At 50.2% G+C, this 20,406-nt stretch overlaps 11 protein-coding genes across 11 annotated transcripts; 6 read left to right on the top strand and 5 right to left on the bottom strand.

The window, feature by feature from the left end:
- Positions 1–26: 26 nt before the first annotated feature.
- N7508_002945 (uncharacterized protein) lies at positions 27–1,587 on the bottom strand (the record flags this gene model as incomplete). The annotated part of the gene is made up of 3 exons (XM_058461011.1): positions 27–757; positions 809–1,181; positions 1,246–1,587. 3 exons carry the CDS (start codon positions 1,585–1,587, stop codon positions 27–29), a joined length of 1,446 nt encoding a protein of 481 aa, XP_058321588.1.
- A 1,171-nt stretch (positions 1,588–2,758) lies between these two features.
- adB (adenylosuccinate synthase ADE12) lies at positions 2,759–4,364 on the top strand (the record flags this gene model as incomplete). Its single annotated transcript, XM_058461010.1, has 4 exons — positions 2,759–2,827; positions 2,876–2,944; positions 3,056–3,507; positions 3,654–4,364. Exons 1-4 carry the CDS (start codon positions 2,788–2,790, stop codon positions 4,362–4,364), a joined length of 1,272 nt encoding a protein of 423 aa, XP_058321587.1. The 5' UTR covers positions 2,759–2,787.
- A 563-nt stretch (positions 4,365–4,927) lies between these two features.
- On the bottom strand, positions 4,928–7,036 carry helA (putative DEAD box RNA helicase HelA; the record flags this gene model as incomplete). Its single annotated transcript, XM_058461009.1, has 2 exons — positions 4,928–6,620; positions 6,687–7,036. The coding sequence occupies 2 exons, from the start codon at positions 7,034–7,036 to the stop codon at positions 4,928–4,930; spliced, it is 2,043 nt and encodes a 680-aa protein (XP_058321586.1).
- Positions 7,037–8,273: 1,237 nt separating this feature from the next.
- On the top strand, positions 8,274–9,446 carry N7508_002942 (NAD(P)/FAD-dependent oxidoreductase; the record flags this gene model as incomplete). The annotated part of the gene is made up of 1 exon (XM_058461008.1): positions 8,274–9,446. The coding sequence occupies one exon, from the start codon at positions 8,274–8,276 to the stop codon at positions 9,444–9,446; it is 1,173 nt and encodes a 390-aa protein (XP_058321585.1).
- An 800-nt stretch (positions 9,447–10,246) lies between these two features.
- N7508_002941 (MDR family NADP-dependent oxidoreductase) lies at positions 10,247–11,278 on the top strand (the record flags this gene model as incomplete). Its single annotated transcript, XM_058461007.1, has 1 exon — positions 10,247–11,278. One exon carries the CDS (start codon positions 10,247–10,249, stop codon positions 11,276–11,278), a length of 1,032 nt encoding a protein of 343 aa, XP_058321584.1.
- A 396-nt stretch (positions 11,279–11,674) lies between these two features.
- On the top strand, positions 11,675–12,644 carry N7508_002940 (CybS family protein; the record flags this gene model as incomplete). Its single annotated transcript, XM_058461006.1, has 5 exons — positions 11,675–11,810; positions 11,915–11,932; positions 12,117–12,183; positions 12,282–12,401; positions 12,479–12,644. 5 exons carry the CDS (start codon positions 11,675–11,677, stop codon positions 12,642–12,644), a joined length of 507 nt encoding a protein of 168 aa, XP_058321583.1.
- Positions 12,645–13,298: 654 nt separating this feature from the next.
- N7508_002939 (nucleotide diphosphatase) lies at positions 13,299–14,120 on the bottom strand (the record flags this gene model as incomplete). Its single annotated transcript, XM_058461005.1, has 1 exon — positions 13,299–14,120. One exon carries the CDS (start codon positions 14,118–14,120, stop codon positions 13,299–13,301), a length of 822 nt encoding a protein of 273 aa, XP_058321582.1.
- A 924-nt stretch (positions 14,121–15,044) lies between these two features.
- Positions 15,045–15,377, bottom strand: N7508_002938 (uncharacterized protein; the record flags this gene model as incomplete). Its single annotated transcript, XM_058461004.1, has 1 exon — positions 15,045–15,377. The coding sequence occupies one exon, from the start codon at positions 15,375–15,377 to the stop codon at positions 15,045–15,047; it is 333 nt and encodes a 110-aa protein (XP_058321581.1).
- A 411-nt stretch (positions 15,378–15,788) lies between these two features.
- N7508_002937 (uncharacterized protein) lies at positions 15,789–16,643 on the top strand (the record flags this gene model as incomplete). Its single annotated transcript, XM_058461003.1, has 2 exons — positions 15,789–15,906; positions 15,967–16,643. 2 exons carry the CDS (start codon positions 15,789–15,791, stop codon positions 16,641–16,643), a joined length of 795 nt encoding a protein of 264 aa, XP_058321580.1.
- Positions 16,644–18,110: 1,467 nt separating this feature from the next.
- Positions 18,111–19,027, bottom strand: N7508_002936 (Rab family GTPase YPT6; the record flags this gene model as incomplete). The annotated part of the gene is made up of 5 exons (XM_058461002.1): positions 18,111–18,169; positions 18,227–18,629; positions 18,719–18,807; positions 18,895–18,920; positions 18,978–19,027. The coding sequence occupies 5 exons, from the start codon at positions 19,025–19,027 to the stop codon at positions 18,111–18,113; spliced, it is 627 nt and encodes a 208-aa protein (XP_058321579.1).
- Positions 19,028–19,321: 294 nt separating this feature from the next.
- N7508_002935 (H(+)-transporting V0 sector ATPase subunit c'') lies at positions 19,322–20,162 on the top strand (the record flags this gene model as incomplete). Its single annotated transcript, XM_058461001.1, has 5 exons — positions 19,322–19,379; positions 19,433–19,467; positions 19,529–19,620; positions 19,682–19,990; positions 20,054–20,162. 5 exons carry the CDS (start codon positions 19,322–19,324, stop codon positions 20,160–20,162), a joined length of 603 nt encoding a protein of 200 aa, XP_058321578.1.
- Positions 20,163–20,406: the final 244 nt, after the last annotated feature.

Genomic DNA, 20,406 nt, shown 5'->3' with positions numbered 1-20,406 from the left:
ACTCTATCACCTATTGCCTGTCACTATCACCCAGGTACGGGAAGTCGATACCTCGGGCTAGACCTTTCTAGACGAGGGACTTGGTATCCCCAGGCAAGTTCTAAGTCTCTGATGCGCCAGCAAGCACCCCATCCGGTTTCGGCTTCAATGTGGCGGATTAGATCAATGATAATGGCATGCTCTGAGACATGGCTAAAGAGACGCCCTGCAATCCAAAGTGGCTGAATTGCATTGTTCAAGCATCCTTGGTGCGGGTTAGCCAGCGAGATACCGCAAATTCGCCTTGCGTGCCATAAAGCAGAGATGGCGGGTGCTGGCTGCAACTTGATAGATTTTGGCATCATGTTGAGCAGCAAAATGCATGATGTATGATACAGTTGGTTCGACGAAATCGCTGCCCATTGCATGAAGAGAATGTGTGGAAACGGTTTGGTCGTGGTAGTGTGAACTGGTAGCAATTCAGACGGTCTCTTTTCCATCCAGTCTTGCAAATCATCCCAAAGTCGGACCCAACGACGATTAAAGGCTTCACCGGTGCAGTTATTCTTCGCTCCCAGCTCCACAAACTGGGTACGATCTGCTACCAGCTCGCATGTCTTTGCGCATAGATATACGGCATAGTTGGCGTGCATATCCGGAGATTTTGCAGCTTGAAAGATCTGCGCGGCGTCATCTACATGGCAACCAGGCGCCAGCCATTTCCCAGGACGAAGGAGCGTGCTCTGCGTCCCATCAGAGATAAGCGCACCACAAACGTCTAGTTAGTTAGCCATCAATGAGCTCTCATTTAAGTTTTACGGAATCTTACCCATTCGTGCATAGCACCAGAAAACAGCCTGCAAAAGGCCAGTGCTAAATCCATTGATCTCAAAAGAATCAAAAAGCGCCGCGCATCCCTCAAGATGACGATGCCAATCCTGCGCACGCGCAGACATCATTTCGAGACAGCAGAGGAGCACACAGGCTGCAACAACCTTAGGATCCCGCATCTGTAGCAACGGACTCAATAATCGGATTGCTTCTTGATAAAGCTCGAGACTATCAAAGGAATCCTGAATGCCCTCCTTCCTCTCCATCTGCCTCGCAGAAATAGCAAGAATGGCGTTCAACAGCGCAGGAAACGAGCGTGCCAAGGCAGGAATCTGTACTCGAAAGGTACACTGCGAATCAAACATATCAAGCTACAATCCCATCAGCAATTGCCATTTTAAATGTCTCAACGCCCCCCTAAAAATTAGAACACACCCAAGGCGCAACCTGCCCAACATAATTCTTCAAATACTCAATCCTTCTCGGATTCGAAAGAACAGGACGCGCCGCCCGATCGTTCCCACAGCGTTGTGCCGCATCCCGCGCATAAGCATCCGCGTCAGGACTTGGAGCACGGGTCGGGGCAGCCGAGTGCGCAATATTAAATAGCATGCATCGGAGCTCTTCTTGCGAGGCTAGGAAGCCTGGATCGTGGGAGAAACCATCGTGGCCCCAGCTTGCGGCGCCGAGTGGAGAGGCGAAGGCGAGCGCGTCGGTTGAGTCGGAGGGGGTATAAGCGTGGGAATGGGAATGGGACGGATTGGGCCAGTCGGTCATTGCATAGTTTAGGGATGTGTGTCTGGGGAACTGCATTGGGGCATGGTTGGGTTGTGGTTTGAGAAGAGAGGAAATGAGGTGTGGGGAAGCTGGGTAAGTTGCGGAGACCCGTGATCTACTTTATTTTTGTACTTTGAGACTGTCTCATATTGTTGAGCCTGCGTGTGCACTGGTTGTTGTAGGCTAAATTTATAGCTTGGGGTGAGGCGCATGATCTTTCATTGTCCTTAGTCCTTTGACTTGCTCTCCCACCTTCCACCACGATACTTATTTTTATCAACATGCAGCCACGCATACCCTATCAAGGCAGGGTTCTACAACGTTATATTCCAGATGATATTCAAGTATGGAGGCTCTGCAATCATTCTGTTTCCGCAACCAGGTGTGACGATGTTCCCTGAAGAAAAGGTTCGCAATGAGGTCGCAACTATTCCGAAGCTTAATTCTCGCTTCTTTGGTCCCGTTGATTCTGCGGATGATATATGACAACAGAGGGTTGCGTTGCTTGATAAGAAGGAGAAAAAGGTGATGAAGAGCCTTGTGGAGGAAACACTGGAATCAATGAAGGATCGGGCACTTACCTGGGAGCCGGATGAGTAGACTTTGTGAACTACTCTGGTTTTGTTCATAAAGTGTGTTTTGGATGTAGTGTACCTTCTGCACAGTTCTCGATTGGAGGTCGTCTCTAATCCTCGAACCAAATATAATTTGGTATTAACATCTGGGGGAATTGAAACCTCCAATAACTTCTCCATTTCACAGTATATGCACAATCTCATGCCCTGCAACGAAGATGAAGTACAAAACCCTTGCCCTAATTCTTGGCCCGAGGCTGGACCAAAATTCAGGCATTCAGGCATTCAGGCACAAAGGCACCAAAGGCTGAAACGCACGCCCCGCCACCCCGCTAGATCGGATGCGGAGGGAAGTTGAGTTGGTCTGACTCACTGTGATAAAAAGAGCATTGACAGGTCTTAGCCATTTGCATACAGAATTTTTCAGCATCAATTTTCAGCAGCAGCATCTTCTGGTGTGTGATTCGCCCCAATTCAGGAACAAGAAAAGACACACCGGCAAATCTCTTGGCCCCGCTATCGGCTCCGGACATATTCTCTTCTACCCCCACCACCACGCAATTGACGGATACAGTACTGAATCGGACATTCTTGACCGAGCAATTACCTTGTCAATCGAGCAATCATGGTTTCCATCGTTCTAGGCAGTCAATGGGGAGATGAAGGTGCGGGAAGAAGCCCCGAGCGCGGAGATGGCCGCTGACAGAGAACAGGAAAGGGAAAGATCACAGACATGCTGTCGCAGCAGGCGACGCTGTGCTGTCGTGCAGCTGGTGGCCACAGTACGTTCCACCCCTCTATGCATTGAAATCCTTCCACCCCGGGGTTTCGAAATGGGCCATCGAGAGCGCGGGGCAAAGACTGACCAACCCGCTTCTTTTGATTGAATATAGACGCCGGTCACACCATCGTCCACGAGAACGTCACCTACGACTTCCACATCCTGCCCTCCGGTCTCGTCTCACCAAAGTGTATCAACCTGATCGGTGCCGGTACCGTCTTCCACGTCCCCAGCTTCTTCAAGGAGTTGGCCGCCATCGAGGCGAAGGGCCTGAAGGGCGCTGCTCAGCGCATCTTCGTCTCTGACCGCGCGCACGTCTGCTTCGACTTGCACTCTGTTGTCGATGGTCTCGAGGAGAAGGGTCTCGGTGGCCGTAAGGTCGGCACCACCGGTAAGGGTATCGGTCCCTGCTACAGTGACAAGGCTGCGCGCCGTGGTGTGCGCGTCGGCGAGATCCTCGATGAGCAGACTTTCGAGCGCAAGCTGCGCACTCTCGACACCGCTTACCGCACGCGCTACGGAGACATCGAATACGATGTCGAGGATGAGATCAATCGCTTCAAAGTATGTGTGACTCAGAGGGGGCTTCATGCAGGATCACGAATTCCGTAACCCCTCGATCCAAGATCAATTGGGACGGAATGAGGACCTAAGAAGCCTATCATTAAGTTTAACTCGCACGTAAACCATGTTGCTAACACTCAACCCAGGAATACCGCAACCTCCTGAAGCCCCACATCGTCGACCAGCTCGAGTTCCTGCAGGAGCACAAGAACTCGCCGAACACCCTGGTCGAGGGCGCCAACGCCCTGATGCTCGACCTGGATCACGGCACATACCCCTTCGTGACCTCATCCTCAACCGGCCTTGGCGGCGCCGTGCAAGCCCTTGCCCTGAACCCCTCCAGCATCAAGTCCGTGATTGGCGTGGTGAAGGCCTACACAACGCGTGTTGGCTCCGGCCCCTTCCCCAGCGAGCAGCTCAACGCCGATGGCGAGAAGCTGCAGGAGGTCGGCCGTGAGTTCGGCGTGACAACCGGCCGTCGCCGCCGCTGCGGATGGCTGGATCTCGTTCTGTGCCGCTACTCGCACGCCATTAACCACTACACCGCGCTGAACCTGACCAAGCTCGACGTCCTCGATGACTTTGATGAGATCAAGGTCGGCGTTGCTTACCGCTTGCCCTGTGGAAAGCGCACTACTGGTACTTTCCCTGCTGATCCTAACGTTATTGAGAAGATCGAGGTTGAGTATGTTACTCTTCCTGGCTGGAAGTCTAACACTATGGGTGTTACTCGTTATGAGGATCTGCCTCCCAATGCTCGTGCCTATATCGAGTTCATTGAGCGTGAGATTGGTGGTGTCCCTGTCAAGTGGATTGGTACTGGTCCTGCTAGAGATCACATGATTGCCCGGGAATAAGTGTCTCTTGTTTTTTCTGTTTGATTGTTTATGTCACATTGTTTCTTTCATATTCGATATACTTGGGGTGTGTGATATAAGGTCTCTATTTGTCGCATACTCAACGATTTAGATGTCTCCAAAATGGATCTGGTTAGAAGCTACCTTAGTCAACCTAGTTACAATTATATTTCTTTTCTATCTGTTCATGGTCTGTTCATAATGAATTTGTTCAATAAATTAAAACGAATTCCTGGATATAATGAAGGCTGATAACTGAAATATTGTACATGGAATCAAACGAGTCACCTTTTCGATATCCAGAACGAAATCCCGCAAAACAGTGACAGAGTATAAGACAAGAGGAGAGAAGTCTAAATTAGAAAGACAAAGCACCCAAGCAAGGGTGTATAGTACACAGACAATTCAAGAAAGAGACAAAACGCCACCCGATGCGATGATTGCTTCTTCCTTTCACTTTTCGTTCATCTGAACCCATAAAAGGCATTCCTGGCGCCAATGCAAGTATAAAAAGCAGCGGGGCCACAAACGTGACTGGTAAAAATCGAAATCCGATTTAGCCCTTAAAAGTCGAACTCGGCCATGTTACGACGAGGGGGGCGGGATGAGCCGCGGTCACCACGGCGGTCACCGTAAGAGGAGCCTCCGCGACGGTCACGAGAGAAACCACCACGGTCACTACGAGAGAAACCACCACGGTCACCGTCACGGGAGAAGCCACCACGGTCACCGCCACGAGAGGAGAAGCCACCCCGGCCACCATAGCGAGAGGGACTGCGGTGGCCAGACGAGCTCAAGGCACCGCCACGAGTAAACATGTCATCCTCATCCAGAACGGGCCGGGAGCTGCCGGAGCCAATGTTGACACCAGGGACTCTGCTGAGACCCATCTGCTGAGCAAGTCTGGCGTTGATCTCAGGGGGAGACGCCATGCCAAATCCGTCAACGAACTGCTGGTTCAAAGCCTGAATGGCATATCTCTTGCTGTCGAAGTTACCAGTAAGTGTGCCAAGCTGGCCCATGAACGACTTGATCTTTTGGCTCATACCGACGGCGGCCATGGCGGCCTTCATCTGGCTGACGGTATCATTGGTTTCAAAGGTGGCAGTCGCCTGGGACATGTCGGCCTTGGCAGCGGGAAGAGAATCCTGCTGCATGGGGATACGGCCGAGACGGGAGCGGTAGACTCCCTCTTCACCATCATGGATGAGAAGCCAACCCTCACCTTCCTTGCCGGCTCGGGCAGTACGACCGAGACGGTGGATGTAGGTCTCAGTGTCACGAGGGACACCGATCTGGATGACGTGGGTAACGTCGGGGAAATCCATACCACGGGCAGTCACGTCCGAGGAGAACAGGATACCAGTAGGGGATCTGCGGAAGCTCTCGGCGCTACGAGTACGCTCGGCCTGGGTCAGACGCGAGTTGATCTCGAGCATCTTCAGTTCACCCATAGGTGATTTACCAAAGTTGTGGGAACGGCGAAGATTATTGAAAGCGTCGGCCGCGGCCTTGGTCTCGGCGGTCGAGTTGTAATAAGCGATGGCCTTGAAAGGACGGAGGTCCTCGCCGTTGGTACGGCGGGATTCGTAGTTCTTGGCAATCTCGAGAAGAGCAGGCATTCCGTTTTCAAGACCACGCATCCAGACGCACTTTTGGGGCACTCTGTGGTGGGTGGGAACCTCGTCTTCACGGACAGTCTGAACAAACTGGAATCCGGGCTTCAAGGTCTGGCGCACCAGAGACATCACTTCACGGGGAACCGTAGCAGAGAACATGAGTGTCTGGCGGTCAATCTTGGTGGGATCGGGTAGGTATCCCTGGATCTCCTTGATATCAGGAGCGAAACCTTGGTCAAGCAGACGGTCTGCCTCGTCAAGAATCAAGGTGTTGAGCTTGGGGGCAGCGACACCAGTCCAAGGGTCAGAGAAAATGTCCTTAAGACGACCCGGGGTACCGATGAGCAGATGGCAGCCCTCACGCTGAATCTTCATAAGGCCGGCACGCTTCTGGGTACCACCAACAGCAGTCTGCACAATGAGGCCAGTGCCGAAGGCGACCTTCTTGGCCTCGACAGCAATTTGTTCGGCCAATTCACGGGTAGGGGAGATGATGAGAGCGCGGATTTCGGAGGGAGCGGTTCTGGAGTAACGTCCAACCTTGGAAACGTCGACACCGGGATCATTGAGGATATTCTGAAGAGTGGGAAGGAGGAAAGCAAGAGTCTTTCCGGTTCCTGTCTTGGCCTGAGCAAGGCTAAAAGAATGATAGGTTAGCAAATCAATTCATCTCGGGTCATTACCCAAATGTATCGAAACTTACACATCAGTGCCCTTCACGATCTCTTGAAGAGTCATGGATTGCACCTCAGTCATGGTCTTGAGGTTCATCCGGGAAGGATGGGTGATGTTCTTGATAATAGTGCTGTCAACGAGGTTTTGTTCTCCGAGTTCCGCGAAATCTTGAATCTGCTTCGGCGACTCGGTCTCGACGGATTCTTGGGCAACAGCAGAGAATTTGGGGAATGAAGAGTGCAGCGACCTCGTCAGGACAGAAGACGCCAACGGAGCGTGCATCTTCGGCAGCTGGGAAGCCCATCTCGTTGAGTTAATACGAGGCGCAGACGCGCGGAGCGCATTGGAAACGCCGAATCGGCGAAGTGTTCCAAGCATTTTGAATGATGATGGAAAATATGGTTAAGGGATGATAAAAAAGCAGATTGCAACTGGGGCGATCCAGGAGACCGCAAAAAATAACCACAGTCACGTGGTCTTATCGATAAGATACGAGTCTGGACCTCGGACTATATCGGATGGAAAGTGCTGATGCCATGCCTGCTCCAGAGAGTAGACTGGATATATGAATGCTATGTGATGAAGGTATACCTCTAACACTGTATTCACACAGGTTGTGAAGTATAATAACGTGCGTGACTCTACATCTTATCATGGCTCTGTGTTTTGACAAGGAAAGGTACGGAAAGAGAACAAACTAGCCAAACAGTCAGACTGTCAAATATGTCAAATATGCCAAGTAATGCAAACTCATGATACTAGTCAAACTAGACAAACAATCCAAAACTACAATTTACAACCGCTTGGAAATACCTTCACGGCTGCTCAAATGGATTTCCAATGCTGACTTATGGTGATTCGGTTTGCGGCGCTCAAACTTAGTACAAGCATTTTGGTTCGTGTCTAGCGATTGCCGCCCTTATGTCAGTAGAATTCAGCACGCTTCTGTACCCCGGACTGTGACTAAAATGGGGGATTTCCTAATCTCATAGGCTGCCTAGGTGGGCACTACGGTATCTGCAGTGATTTTATGTAAATTTGCTGCAGGTTTTATTGGCTATTGACGACATTACTACAGCAGTAGCCAGGTCTAGCCATTATATGTGTTGAACAAAATAAGGTATCCTTGTCTTGCCAAGAAGTTCACCCGTCATATTTGTCTTTATATTGGGTAGTGGTGCATATTTGCTAAGTTTCAAACGATTGGCACTACCTTTTCAGCCTACAACTTGACGAATACAGCATTCAAAGATCATCAATTAGGCGTCAAATACCTTCAAGCTGTATAGAATGACATCACGTGTATTATATCACGTGGCGGACTGGAATATACTCAAGGAACCTAAGCGCCTCAGATTTGAAGGTGTAAAAGCGGCAAATAGGAAAAAGCCACAGCGGACATCACCCGAAGCCCTGGGGCCAACTAGAAGATGCTGACCAACCAGTGGAAATTCGTCCAGCCCATCCATGGAAGACTTGAGGAAGTACGTGTATTGACATTTCAGACCTTGCAGCAGGCTCTGCATAGACGCGGGATAAGCCCAAGACATATAAGATCACCCTTCCTCGCACTTCCAAAACAAACTCACCTTCTCCAAGACTCCAACTTTACACCATGGCCCCTGTGAATGTAGTTGTTGTCGGAGGTTCCTATGCGGGCCTCCATATTGCTCACTCGATACTTCGTGATGTGTCTGACGCTCAGGTCACGCTGATCAATCCTTCAACCAGCTTCTACTGGAACATCGCCGCCCCACGTATCGTCGCCAAACCCAAGGCCTTCCATGCGGAGCAATATCTGCTTCCGATCAAGGAATCTTTCGCAGGCTACCGCCCTGATGCCTTTCGCTTTATCGCAGGCACCGCAAGTGCTATCGACACAAACGCCAAGACTGTCGCCGTGAACTCGAACGGCGGTGCGTCCGCAGCAGTACCATATGACTACCTTGTCATCACATCCGGCAGCACAACCTCGGCCACGTCAGGCTCGCTTACCGGCACCTCGATCCCTTTCAAGCAGTCGAACACCGATGGTATGGAGGAGCTGATCAAGGCCGCCCAGGGACACATTTCTGAAGCAAAGGAGATCGTCATCGGTGGCGCAGGACCCATTGGTGTGGAACTGGCTGGTGAGCTTGCTGAAGCCGTGGAAGCAAGTGGTAATGCGGGCAAGGTCTCGATCACGCTGGTCTCGGCCACTGATCGCGTGCTCCCTATGCTCAAGTCATCAGCGAGTTCTGCCGCACGCAAGCAGCTCGAGCAGAAGAAGATCAAGATTGTCACCTCAAAGCGGGTTATGGGTGTAGAGACCCCCGCTGATGACGGGTCAAGTTGGATTGTTTCTCTCGAAGGCGGCGATAAGCTTTCGGCTGATCTTTATATTCCCACCACCGGTGTGGTGCCCAACAACAGCTTTATCCCGGCCGAATTTCTCGACAAGGATGGTTGGGTGACGGTCAACAGCGAGATGCGTGTGCAGTCCAGCGATGGCAAATCACAGCCCATCTTTGCTGCTGGTGATATCACCAACAACTCTATGCGTCTCAGTTTCAAGGCCATGGAGCAGGCACATGTGGCAGCGGCCAACCTCAAAGCCGATATTATCGGCACCGGTGCTATCAAGACCTTTGAGCAAGGTGACAACATTATGATGGTGGTGCCTGTGGGTGAAGCTGGTGGTACTGGTCAAATCTTTGGATTTGTGCCTTTCAGCTTCATGGTCAAGATGATCAAGGGTAAGCACTTCTTCATTGAAAAGGCACCAGGCGCACTCGCCGGCAAGGCTTGAAGAACACCAGATTTTCAGTCCTATTTAGAACGTTGATATCCATAGTTCCCATTCCGGGCATGACTAATACATAATTTTGGATGACTTCATTTCAAGGTTTAATATATGCTACCTCTGCCACCACTGTCATGGACCCTTTAAATACCCTTGAAAAGTCCGCATAATGACATCAAGTATATTACTGTATAGGTCAATTAATCCTATGCCTATGCCTATACTCCCATGAATTGATACAGAATTCAACTGATCTACCCCTCCAAGCAAAGTCTCCTTCCCGAAGCGGTAAGCTACTCCGTGCTTAAAAATCGACGTTTTCAACTTTGAAAAAAGCGCCGAGGGACGGTCGTCCTGCCCAGAATGGAGTTTCCCCGTCGGTCTGAGTTGTATTCAATTCATCCGATCCCCACTAGGGTCCCGTTGCCACAGTTATGCCCCAATGCCTCACTGCTTTTGCCGCCGTCTTGCTTTGAGTCCATGGAATAGTGGGGATTTATGAACATTTTAGCTTATGCATAGCAATCTGCAAGTCAGAATTGGCCGAACTGAACCCGAAACTGCAGAGAGTGGATCTACAGCTTCAGCATAACCTTCTCGAGAACTTTCTCCGGGCCCAGTCTGCTTTATAATAAAATGTTGAGATCTTGGATTCTTCCTCGGCTCATAGACTGCCCCGCTTGGTACAGCTTCGTATAAAAGAGCTTGTTGTCTCTCTTCTTCTTCAAATATCCATATCTATACCTCTACTTCTACTCCTTTCTCTATCTCCTACTTCTCACTCTTCACATCATAATTACTTCATAATGTCTAACAAGGCTCTCGTCTTCAAGTCCATTCCCCAGGGCTACCCTGTCCCTGGCGAGCACTTGGCCGTTGAGTCCGGTGCCTATGACGCCAACGTTGCCGCTCCCGACAATGGTGTCGTCTTGCAGTCCCTCTACACCAGCTTCGACCCTTACATGCGTGGCCGCATGCGCCCCGTCGAGACCAAGTCGTATGCCCCGGCCTTCGAGCTCAACAAGCCCATTGAGAGCGCCACCATTGGCAAGATCGTCCGCTCTAACAACGCCACCTACAAGGAGGGTGACCTCATCATCGGTCATGTTGCCGTCCAGGAGTACGTCGCCGTCAGCGAGAAGGAGATGATCCGCATCCGCAAGCTCGAGAACCCCCTCGGAATCGAAGATATCCGTGTTTTCCTCGGTCCCCTTGGTATGCCCGGTCTGACCGCATACTCCTCACTGTACGAGATTGGCAAGCCCAAGAAGGGCGAGACCATCTTCGTCTCCGCCGCCAGCGGTGCTGTCGGCCAGCTCGTCGGCCAGCTTGCCAAGCATGAGGGTCTGCGCGTCATTGGGTCCGTCGGCTCCGACGAGAAGCTTGAGTACATCACCAAGACTCTCGGCTTCGACGGTGGCTTCAACTACAAGAACGAGAAGCCCTCTGCCGCTCTTGCCCGTCTCGCCCCTGAGGGTATCGACATCTACTACGAGAATGTCGGTGGCGAGCACCTCGAGGCTGCCCTTGATGCCATGAACAACTTCGGCCGCATCGTCGTCTGCGGTCTCATCTCCCAGTACAACGCTGCTCCCTACCCCATCAAGAACATTCACAACGTCCTTGTCAAGCGTATTGACATGCGTGGCTTCATTGTTGGTGACAAGGGCATGGGTGATGTCTACACTAAGGAGCACCAGGAGAACGTGCAGAAGTGGATCAAGGATGGCTCCTTCAAGGTGCTTATCCACGAGACTGAGGGCATTGACAACTCTGCCGAGGGTCTTGTTGGTATCTTCTACGGCAAGAACATGGGCAAGGCTGTCCTCAAGTTCTGAGTGCCTCATGAGACTGATGAGATAATGAGATTGGCGTCATAACTTTTCAAAATGTGATTGGATTGGATTTGATTTGGTATTGAATACCTCGGCTAGGATAGTAGACAAGCCATAGGCAAAATAAATAAAGTCTGCGAATATCATGCAAATGAGCAAATTATCATAATCGCAATCAGTAGTCACATGCTCCGTGAAATAGCATAGCTCACTTATACGAGAGAGTAAGGAAAGAAGTGAAGAAGTAAATCGGGCTAAATGTTTCTCTCGCATCGGCCAATTTCGGCTGGGCGGACCGTCGACCAATCACCTGACCCGTAATAGGATGACATACCCGACTTGGACTCCCGAGGCCTCCAACTTCATCCGCGACGTTGTTTCTCCTCCATACACCACACAATGGCTTCTTTTGCGCGCTCGTCCTTGCTGAGGCAGACTCTCGCTCCCCGGCCCTTCCTCCAGAAGAATGTCGGTGTGTCGCAGGTTGTGGCTTTCCACGCCTCGGCTAAGAAGCAGATCCTGCCCCCATTGCCTCGTAAGTAGGCCCTGCTACAGAGAGAATGGAGAATTGAGAGAATCGGAATGGATGGGAGACACCTGGTATTGTGACAGTCTTGCTAATATGTTTATCACTACCAGAGTCCGTTGAGGGAACCCGTATGTGATTTCCGAGCCTTGCCTATCCCGATCCCACCCACGCTTTTCACGGGTATTCGACCAGCCAAACCGCCAGCATCAATACATTCTCTACAATCTGCTGAGCGTGCGGCTTTCGGCGAATGCTTCGGATCGAACTGCGATGCCGCTATTCCTTACGTCCTTGATATTAACAATGCGACAGTGAACGACCCTGCTCCCATCCCCGAGACTCACCCCTCCGAGGGCAGCTACCACTGGACTTTCGAGAGGTTCGTACTCCCTTCGCATGCAGCAACATTACATCGAATCACCCTTCCGAAAAACCGGAGAGAAACGACTCAAAGAATCAAAAACTAACTCCGAACAGAGCCGTCTGTGTCGGCCTCGTCCCTCTCACCATCGCTCCCTTCGCCGCCGGCTCTCTTCACCCTGTCATGGACGCCATCCTGTGCTCTCTGATCGTCGCCCACTCCCACATCGGATTCCAGTAAGACTCCATCCCCGGATCTCCTCTCCAGACCTAGATCTGCCAGCACGAACAACCACCTAACATAATACCTTCAGGGCCGCCATTGTTGACTACTTCCCTCCCAAGCGTGTCCCCAAGTTCCGCTCCCTCTGCAACTGGCTCCTGCGCGCCTTCACCCTCACCACCGCCGTTGGTCTGTACGAGTTCGAGACAAACGACGTCGGTGTCACCGAGGCTCTGCGCCGCATCTGGACTGCATAGATGTGCTGCATCGCTTGTCTTTCTAGTTTCCTTTCGCTACTTTTCTCTTTTTTTTTATAACCTCTTTGGTTCTGGTTTATCCAGGCGTTCCGCTTCCGCCTTACCGTTGGCCTCTGTATATGTCGTTGATTTCTTCGTGTTTGTCTCTGGGCCCGATTTTGGTCGGTGCTGATTTCCCGCTGTGGTCGGGTTGGGTTTCAGCTATAGAAAAATATGGAATGTAACCCTATTTCGAGAATATTCTGGTTTTCTTGGTTGTAGATTGTATCGTGGATTGCTGTTTCGATGTAAGCTGTATAGATGTCGGTGATTTGAGGATTAACTATCAATGTACCTGATTTGTTCAATAACTGGGTCTGGCTAGAAATATATAGTTTGCCCTTTAAACCATGTTGCATGCCAATGTCCTGGATTATAGCAGATATATATAAATCGACTGAATTCCGTTATTTACAAAATAAAGTAAATAGATACACCCAATTGAGCATGAATTTAACATCCAATCTGTATCAAGTCCAATAAATGCTTTCTTTCTCTATCTAAACTAGCGTTACTGTGATGCAAATGTATATAAAAAGAGTCATAACCACAATAATCAGCCAACAACAATCTGCCTTCCCTTCCCAAATAAACCCCCCTCAAACCAAGGTTTCTTCACTCCAGATCATCACTCTCATCTCCATCTCCAGGCATGCCCTCCTCATCATCCGCCTTAGCCATAACAGTCTCAATAAGCTTAAGCGTAGCCTTGAGCGGCATCCCAATCACATTATCATAACTCCCATCGACCTTCTCAACGAGAATACTGCCAAGCCCCTGCAGACCATACCCACCCGCCTTATCAGCGCCCTCACGGGTACGCACATAAGCCATAATCAACTCATCCGTAACATCGCCATCAAACCGCACAGCCGTCTCCTCAACCGTACTCTCAAGCGCATAACCCGGGTCCCGGGCCGATGCAAGCGGCGCCATGGCTACCAGCGCCGTGAAGACTTTGTGATCGCGCGCGTCGCGGAGGGAGCGGAGCATTGTCATGTGGTGGGCTTCTGAGCGGGGTTTTTCGAGGATTGTGCCGGTTGATAGGTCGACGACAATAGTATCGGCTGCGATGATAAGGGCTGGTTCGCCCGCTGCTTCGTTGTTTATTTCCTGCGCGTAGACTGCTTGGGCCTTTTTTGTGGCTGTTGCTAGGACGTATTCGAAGGGTCCGAGGCTTTTGGGGAGGTCTTCGTCTGCGTTTGAGGGGATGATTTCTAGATTTGGGAAGCCTAGGAAGGAGAGGATTTGGCGACGGCGTGGGGATTGAGAGGCTAGGATTACCCTTCTGTTGCGGAGACTGTTTAGGACTGGGAGGCCTAGGGGTGGTGGGCGTGGGAGGCGGTTTGGTTTGGGTTGGTCGTAGGCTGGGGGTGGGTCTTGGGTTTGGTCGTTCATGTCCATGTTGGCCAGAAGGGCTTCTTTCGAGTCTGTCATTTTGCGGGTTTTGGTTGTGGTGGGATGTGGTCGATGCGGGCAGCTTTCTTATGCGATGCGGGGTGATGTCTTCCTTGTTGCGGGTGTTGCGGGCAGGTGGTTTGCGGTAGTGGGAGGGTTTTTTTGGGACATATACAATGGTTCAATTGGGAGTCCCTTCTCGAGGATCTGCGTATCCCTGTGCAGTCAATGTCAATGGCAACTTTCGCTGGAGCTTGTCCGGTTAGTTCGGCAGTTCAGTGGGCGGTAAGACGATGTCCACATCATGCACTACGAGGTCATTGTTTGAATAGCATTATATAGTTCAAATTGATATCTGGCTTGCTTAAACTTGTATTTCCAGAGCACAGGTAAATAAAGCACCTACTGACTACCTCAATTATACGTTTGGGTTGATGATACATGTGATGCGACCAAAACACGGGATTCGGGGCTCAAATGGCTCCGATGTCCTAAATCCCCTGAAATTGAGTCAAATTGAGAGTGGCTCATTCAGAGCTGAGCAGAAATGGATTCAAAGCTAGCCAACGAGTTAACGCCCCAGTTGCTTTCAGCAACAGCCGTGACCATATACATTCTGGTACCCGGGAAAAGTTTCGATGTACAACAGAAGTTACAACAGAAGTAGAGACAAGAAGTGAAGGTGAGAAAAAAGGACAATTAGGAACCAAAAAAAGGGTAGAAAGAATCAAACAAGAACGGCAGGATATCGAGTAACAACACATAGGTATGACATCGAAGATAAAGATCAAGATTCCAAGAAAAAGGAAACAAGCAGATCATTTTCGTCTCGTTATTGTAACGAAGAGAGCAAAGAAATTCGTGTGGCGTGGGGATTCCTGAAAATGAGCGGACCTCGGCACATGCTTGCCCCCGACCCCCTCGACCAGCGAAAGGGCACAGGGACAACCCCGGCAAAAGCGATCATGAAGGTCGGAAAGAATCATCCACATGGCCTCCTTTGCTCTCGATTTCGGCGATGAGGTCGTGTCGCTCTTGGAGCTTGACGTGAATGAAGTCCACCGTCTTCTGTAGAACAATGCTCTCGCTTCGGCCCTGGCCCTCGAGACCAGGGACCAGCTCTGTTAGGCGATCAAAGCCTTCGCGAATTGCTGCGCGTCGCTTTTGCTCCGAGGCAATGTGGTTGCTTTTCTTTTCTTGGTCGGTAAGACGAGGCTTGTCTTTGTCTTGGACCGACTGCTTGGATGTACCATTCGGTGTGGACGATGACCGGTCATCGCCATCATCGTGATTCATGATTAATGCGACTCGGATACGAGGAGGTAAGTTGTAAGTTGAAAGAATGAGATAGAATCGATGCTCGGAAAGAATGCGCGGAAGTGGGTATACGGCGTTCGAGAAGTTGGATTGCGAAACTGTCAAAGTCGAGTGCAGGGAAGAAACGAGAAGAGACGAGAGCGAAGTACGAAAGTTGATAGCGATAAGGTGCGGAGTAGCGGGAATGTCTTGGCAATCTTTAAACGTCATAGAGGTCCACTGGACTCGACCTGCTTTTTCTTCCTTCAATTTTGTTCCACTTGACACCTCATATTCGACTATTGGCATTGCCAATTTCAGACATTGACTGGCTGACTGCTTCTCTCCAATCCTGACCATAACTATCGCAGTCTCGCCCAGTTCACCAGCGCCCCGGTACCTTGTATAACAATGGCCTACGAGCCGCTGCGCGGCTCATGCTCATGTGGTCGCAATGAATACCAAATCAATATCCCAGACGATGTAACAGAGCATGCCGAGGTTTACTTCGACAGCAGCCGAGATAACCGTGAGTGAAACTTATCCCAAGCTAGCCGTCGATCTCCCGGCGAAGACTAATGTGAAACAGGCCGATTCCACGGCACACCTCTTTCGGCATGGCTGCGCGTGCCTCTCGACTGGTACGAGTCTTATACTCAATCTTTCTTCCCGGATGAATCGCACTCCTCCATCCGTCGCAGCTTTTCGCCCCGTCATGCTCCCCAGACTCAGCGGGTGTTCTGTGGTTACTGTGGAACGCCATTGACATTCTGGACTGAGGAGCCGCGAGAGGAGTCAAACTTCATGTCTATTGCTATTGGAAGCTTGCTTGTTGAGGATCAGCGGGCTTTGGATGACCTGGATCTTCTTCCGGATGACTTTGATGAAGAGGCCCCTCGTGCTGGTGTCTCGACCTCGTCTGCCCTAGCTCCCGCAGAGACTCCCCCATCTTCAGTTATAATTCCTTCCTTCGAAGAGCCAAAGGTCTCCAGAAGCTTCCAACACGGCACAACAAGGGGTATCCCCTGGTTTGAAGAGATGGTGGAAGGAAGCCGTTTGGGTCGTTTGATGCGATCTCGACATGGCAAGGGAGTTAGTGATGATCAATCTACCTCGATTGAATGGGAGATTAGCGAGTGGCACGATGACGGATCTGGATTTGTGCGACAAGATTCGGAGTCCAGCTCACGTTCTACTGGTAAGAGAAAGCGGGTTGCTCAAGTTGATGTCGAGGAGCCTGAGTCTCCCTCGAAACGTGTTGAGTGACGTACCGAAAAGTTTATGGAGTATGATGCATATTTAGCTGGTGTTTATGAAATTCGAAAAGAAAATTAATACTATAACGTCCGTCCCGTATCCATATGTCAAGATAATGTTCAATTAAGGCCTCCATTGACCTAAGGGAGGTCTAGGTAACGACGTTAGAGCTGGTAGTATACAATCTTGTCACATCTCGCACAGGTTTCTACGACTCATTTCTTCCTGTTCCTCCGCCATTGCCATGCAACCAAAGCTGCCAACAACCGTCACCACTAAAAATTGGCATTATTGGTGCAGCAGCAGCAGGATTGTTATTAGCTCCGATACTGCAAAGCCTAGATATAGACTTTGAAACCCTGGAAGCAGCTGGACGCGCAGGCGGAAGAATCTATACCGAATATTAGATATTCACGGCTGCTCCTCTTGGTTCTTGGGTCAAAATCAACGACGGGATTGAGCGATTAATTCATGGACCTCTGAAAGTTTTGCATAAATCGCCAAAAACTGCTCAACCGCGTGACTACCATCAAGGCGAGTAGACTCCCTCACGGTTGTCGTCAACAATGTAGTCGAGCATTCTAATAACTACATAATCAGCACAATCCCACTTGGAGCAACAAGGCTCCTCGACACTTCTACAAGGCAAGAATTCAATTACAACACCATAATGGCTTGACGCACTCTAGCCTACGACGACGCGGGCAAAATCGGCATTTGGTTCAAGACTCGCTGGTAGGAGAACCCCGATGTATTGCGTGCTCCTTTAGTTGGCAGAGCATCATCCATAGACTTTCCAATCCGACGCTGCTTGTATCCATCCTATGGACTTGATGTCCCCGATATCCCAAAAACAATGATCGCCAGATATACATGGAGCGAGGATGCTGCATGACTAGCTGCATTGTGTCAAATTGCAGAACAGGAAGAATTCATCACGCACGTCGATGAAGTCACGGGCAGGGAGACTTGTCTAGGGAGTTCGTTTAGCCGCTAGACAGGATATTGCGATGCTATTAAATATCAAACACTGACGAATGGAGCTGAACTTGACATGTTGCAGTATCCATACAAACAAATTCTGTCATCACGGTTAATACTTTACATTAGCTCGAGGAAATGCCATATTGTACAGCTTCGTCAATTAAAAGATATCAGACATGTTAGCCCATGCTGCCAAACGGCGAACAGATGACCTCCCAAGAGAAAGTCAAGCGAAGAAACTTGAACTGCAATAAGAAACACATATGATGCTGGTAGAACGGAAATCATAACACCTTATCTCCTTCCGAGGTCTCAGAAAAAGATGTGGACGCGACCGCAATCGGTACTGAAATATCTAGACACACGCGCTATTGTCCGGGAGCAAGAAAGAAAAGAGGAAACATGTACATCTTCGAAAATGGTAGAATATCATGGACAGGCTCGATGGGCATCGAGATGAGGCACTGGGGTGCGGGATGGACGTGAGAAATCTTAACAGGCACAGCCGTCGTTGTTGGTCGTCTCCTTGGGGTTGATGTTGACATCGATCACTGGGATATATGTTAGTATCAAGTAACAAGATAGAGAAATGAAATGTGAGGATGTACTCTGGCTTTCGCCCTGCTTGGCCTCGCCTTCCATTCCTGGTAAAGCCTGGGCAATTCTCCGGAACAATTGTTTCACGTTATGTCCGACCTTTGCGCTGGTTTCGATAAACATCAATCCGTTCTTCTTCGCCTCCTCTTCGCCTTGTGCCGTGGTAACTTCACGCTTGTCGTTCAAATCGGTCTTGTTGCCTACGAGCACAATAATCACATCGTTTCCACGCTCTCCGCGGACATCGTCGATCCATTTTCGGGTGTTTTGGAAGGACTTCGCATTCGAAATGTCATAGACAACCACGGCAACGCTAGAGTCTCGGATGTAGGAAGGAATCAGGGAACGGAAACGCTCTTGGCCGGCGGTATCCCAAAGCTGAAGGCGCACGGTTCGGTCTTCAAGATACATGGTCTAATGAAACAGATTAAGTAACAATCCATAGACAGACACTCTTCTGAGGCGAAACAAGTAAATGAGCGCCTGTGCGGGGTATGGCATACCTTGGACAGAAAGTCGATACCGATAGTGGCCTGGTATGTGTTGTCGAACGAGTCATACATGAAACGGGTGATCAATGAGGTCTTTCCGACTGTAGTATATGTCAGATCTTCTGTTCATTTACCTCCCTCATGGACCAAGGCCTATGGTGATAAGGTGTAAAGTGATGAATTCTTACCACTCTGTTCGCCCAAGAACACCAGTCTAGATATCAATGTTAGCAATCCATTCCACTTCAAATAACGAGTTCTTAAGACTTACTTGAACTTCTTCAAGGGGTTCGAATACGACCCAACCCCGGAGGAGGCCATTGTACGGAGGAGGCGTTGGACGCGAGAAAGTCAGGGGAAGGAGCCACCACGGGAAGATGGTCAAGAATCACACAATAAACTATGTGCAAGCAGTCCACAGGAAACAAAGGTATCAAAGGTTTAGACGATAGTCTCCCATAACAAACAAAGGAGGAAGATGTCTGGGGAAGCACAGCGCGCTGTCACCGCCCGAGCGGAGCAGTTAATCCGGTCCGGCCACTGAGTCCCCCATCTCCCTCACAGCTCCATCTTGAAACGCGATACCTTGCCTCTCATTCAGTTTCAGAGGTCGTCATGGCTTACCTCTATCCGGTCGGCGTTTCCACCACCGCCCTTATTGTGGTTGGACTTTGTACGTTTCCTGCGGCCCAAGATGCGATCTGGCAGCTAATGCATTTCGAATAGACATGCTCTTCCATGGTGAAGGAGAAGCTTTTAATGTACGAGTCAATCTCTGTCGCAACCTACAGTGAACTTGTTGTCTAACCCGGATCGCATTAGGTCGGCCGTTTCCTTGAGGAGGTGTCTCCCTATGCCTGGGCCAATATCGGAATCGCCATGTGTATTGGCTGCTCAGTTGTCGGCGCCGCATGGTAAGCAGATCACTGCATACACATACCAGCTTCTCCATGCTAATCAAATGCCTGTCATTAGGGGTATCTTCCTTACAGGTTCATCGATCGTCGGCGGTGGAGTCAGAGCCCCCCGAATCCGTACCAAGAACTTGATCTCCATCATTTTCTGTGAAGTCGTGGCTATCTACGGTGTCATCATGGCCATTGTCTTTTCGTCGAAGCTCAACCCTGTCCCCGAGGGCGCAATCCACACCTCCAGCAACTACTACACCGGATACGCCGTCTTCTGGGGAGGAATCACTGTCGGTGTTTGCAATCTGATCTGCGGTATCTCCGTTGGTATCAACGGAAGTGGTGCTGCTCTAGCCGATGCTGCCGATCCCAGTCTGTGAGTGATTCCGTGTCCTTTTATATGGGTACCGGGATCTTTGCTTACATTATTTCTTTCCAGGTTCGTCAAGATTCTCGTTGTTGAGATCTTCAGTTCAGTCCTGGGTCTATTTGGTCTCATTGTTGGGCTTCTCGTGGCCCAGAAGGCCTCAGCATTGGAGGCAGCGTAAGTCGAATGTTCTCTGTGAATCTTCTCTCTAGAGAAGATTCAAAATTGGACAGCCAGGGGAAACATATAACCCCGCACAATTTCGCTTCACTTTCTGTTTCGAGTTCATGTTTCGATATACACCGCATTGGGGCGTCTGGGGTCGCGTAGAGCCCTATTGGGTGAATTGCATCTGGAGATTAAGTGTACAGTAAAGAGTACCGAGAAATAGCCTTACCCTTACTAGCTTTGACGTAAGACATGTA

This window comes from Penicillium antarcticum, assembly GCF_028974205.1.
Source record: "Penicillium antarcticum strain IBT 31339 chromosome Unknown utg000003l_segment0_segment0, whole genome shotgun sequence".
Taxonomy (NCBI): domain Eukaryota; kingdom Fungi; phylum Ascomycota; class Eurotiomycetes; order Eurotiales; family Aspergillaceae; genus Penicillium; species Penicillium antarcticum.
This window is presented reverse-complemented; position numbering and strand designations above follow the sequence as displayed.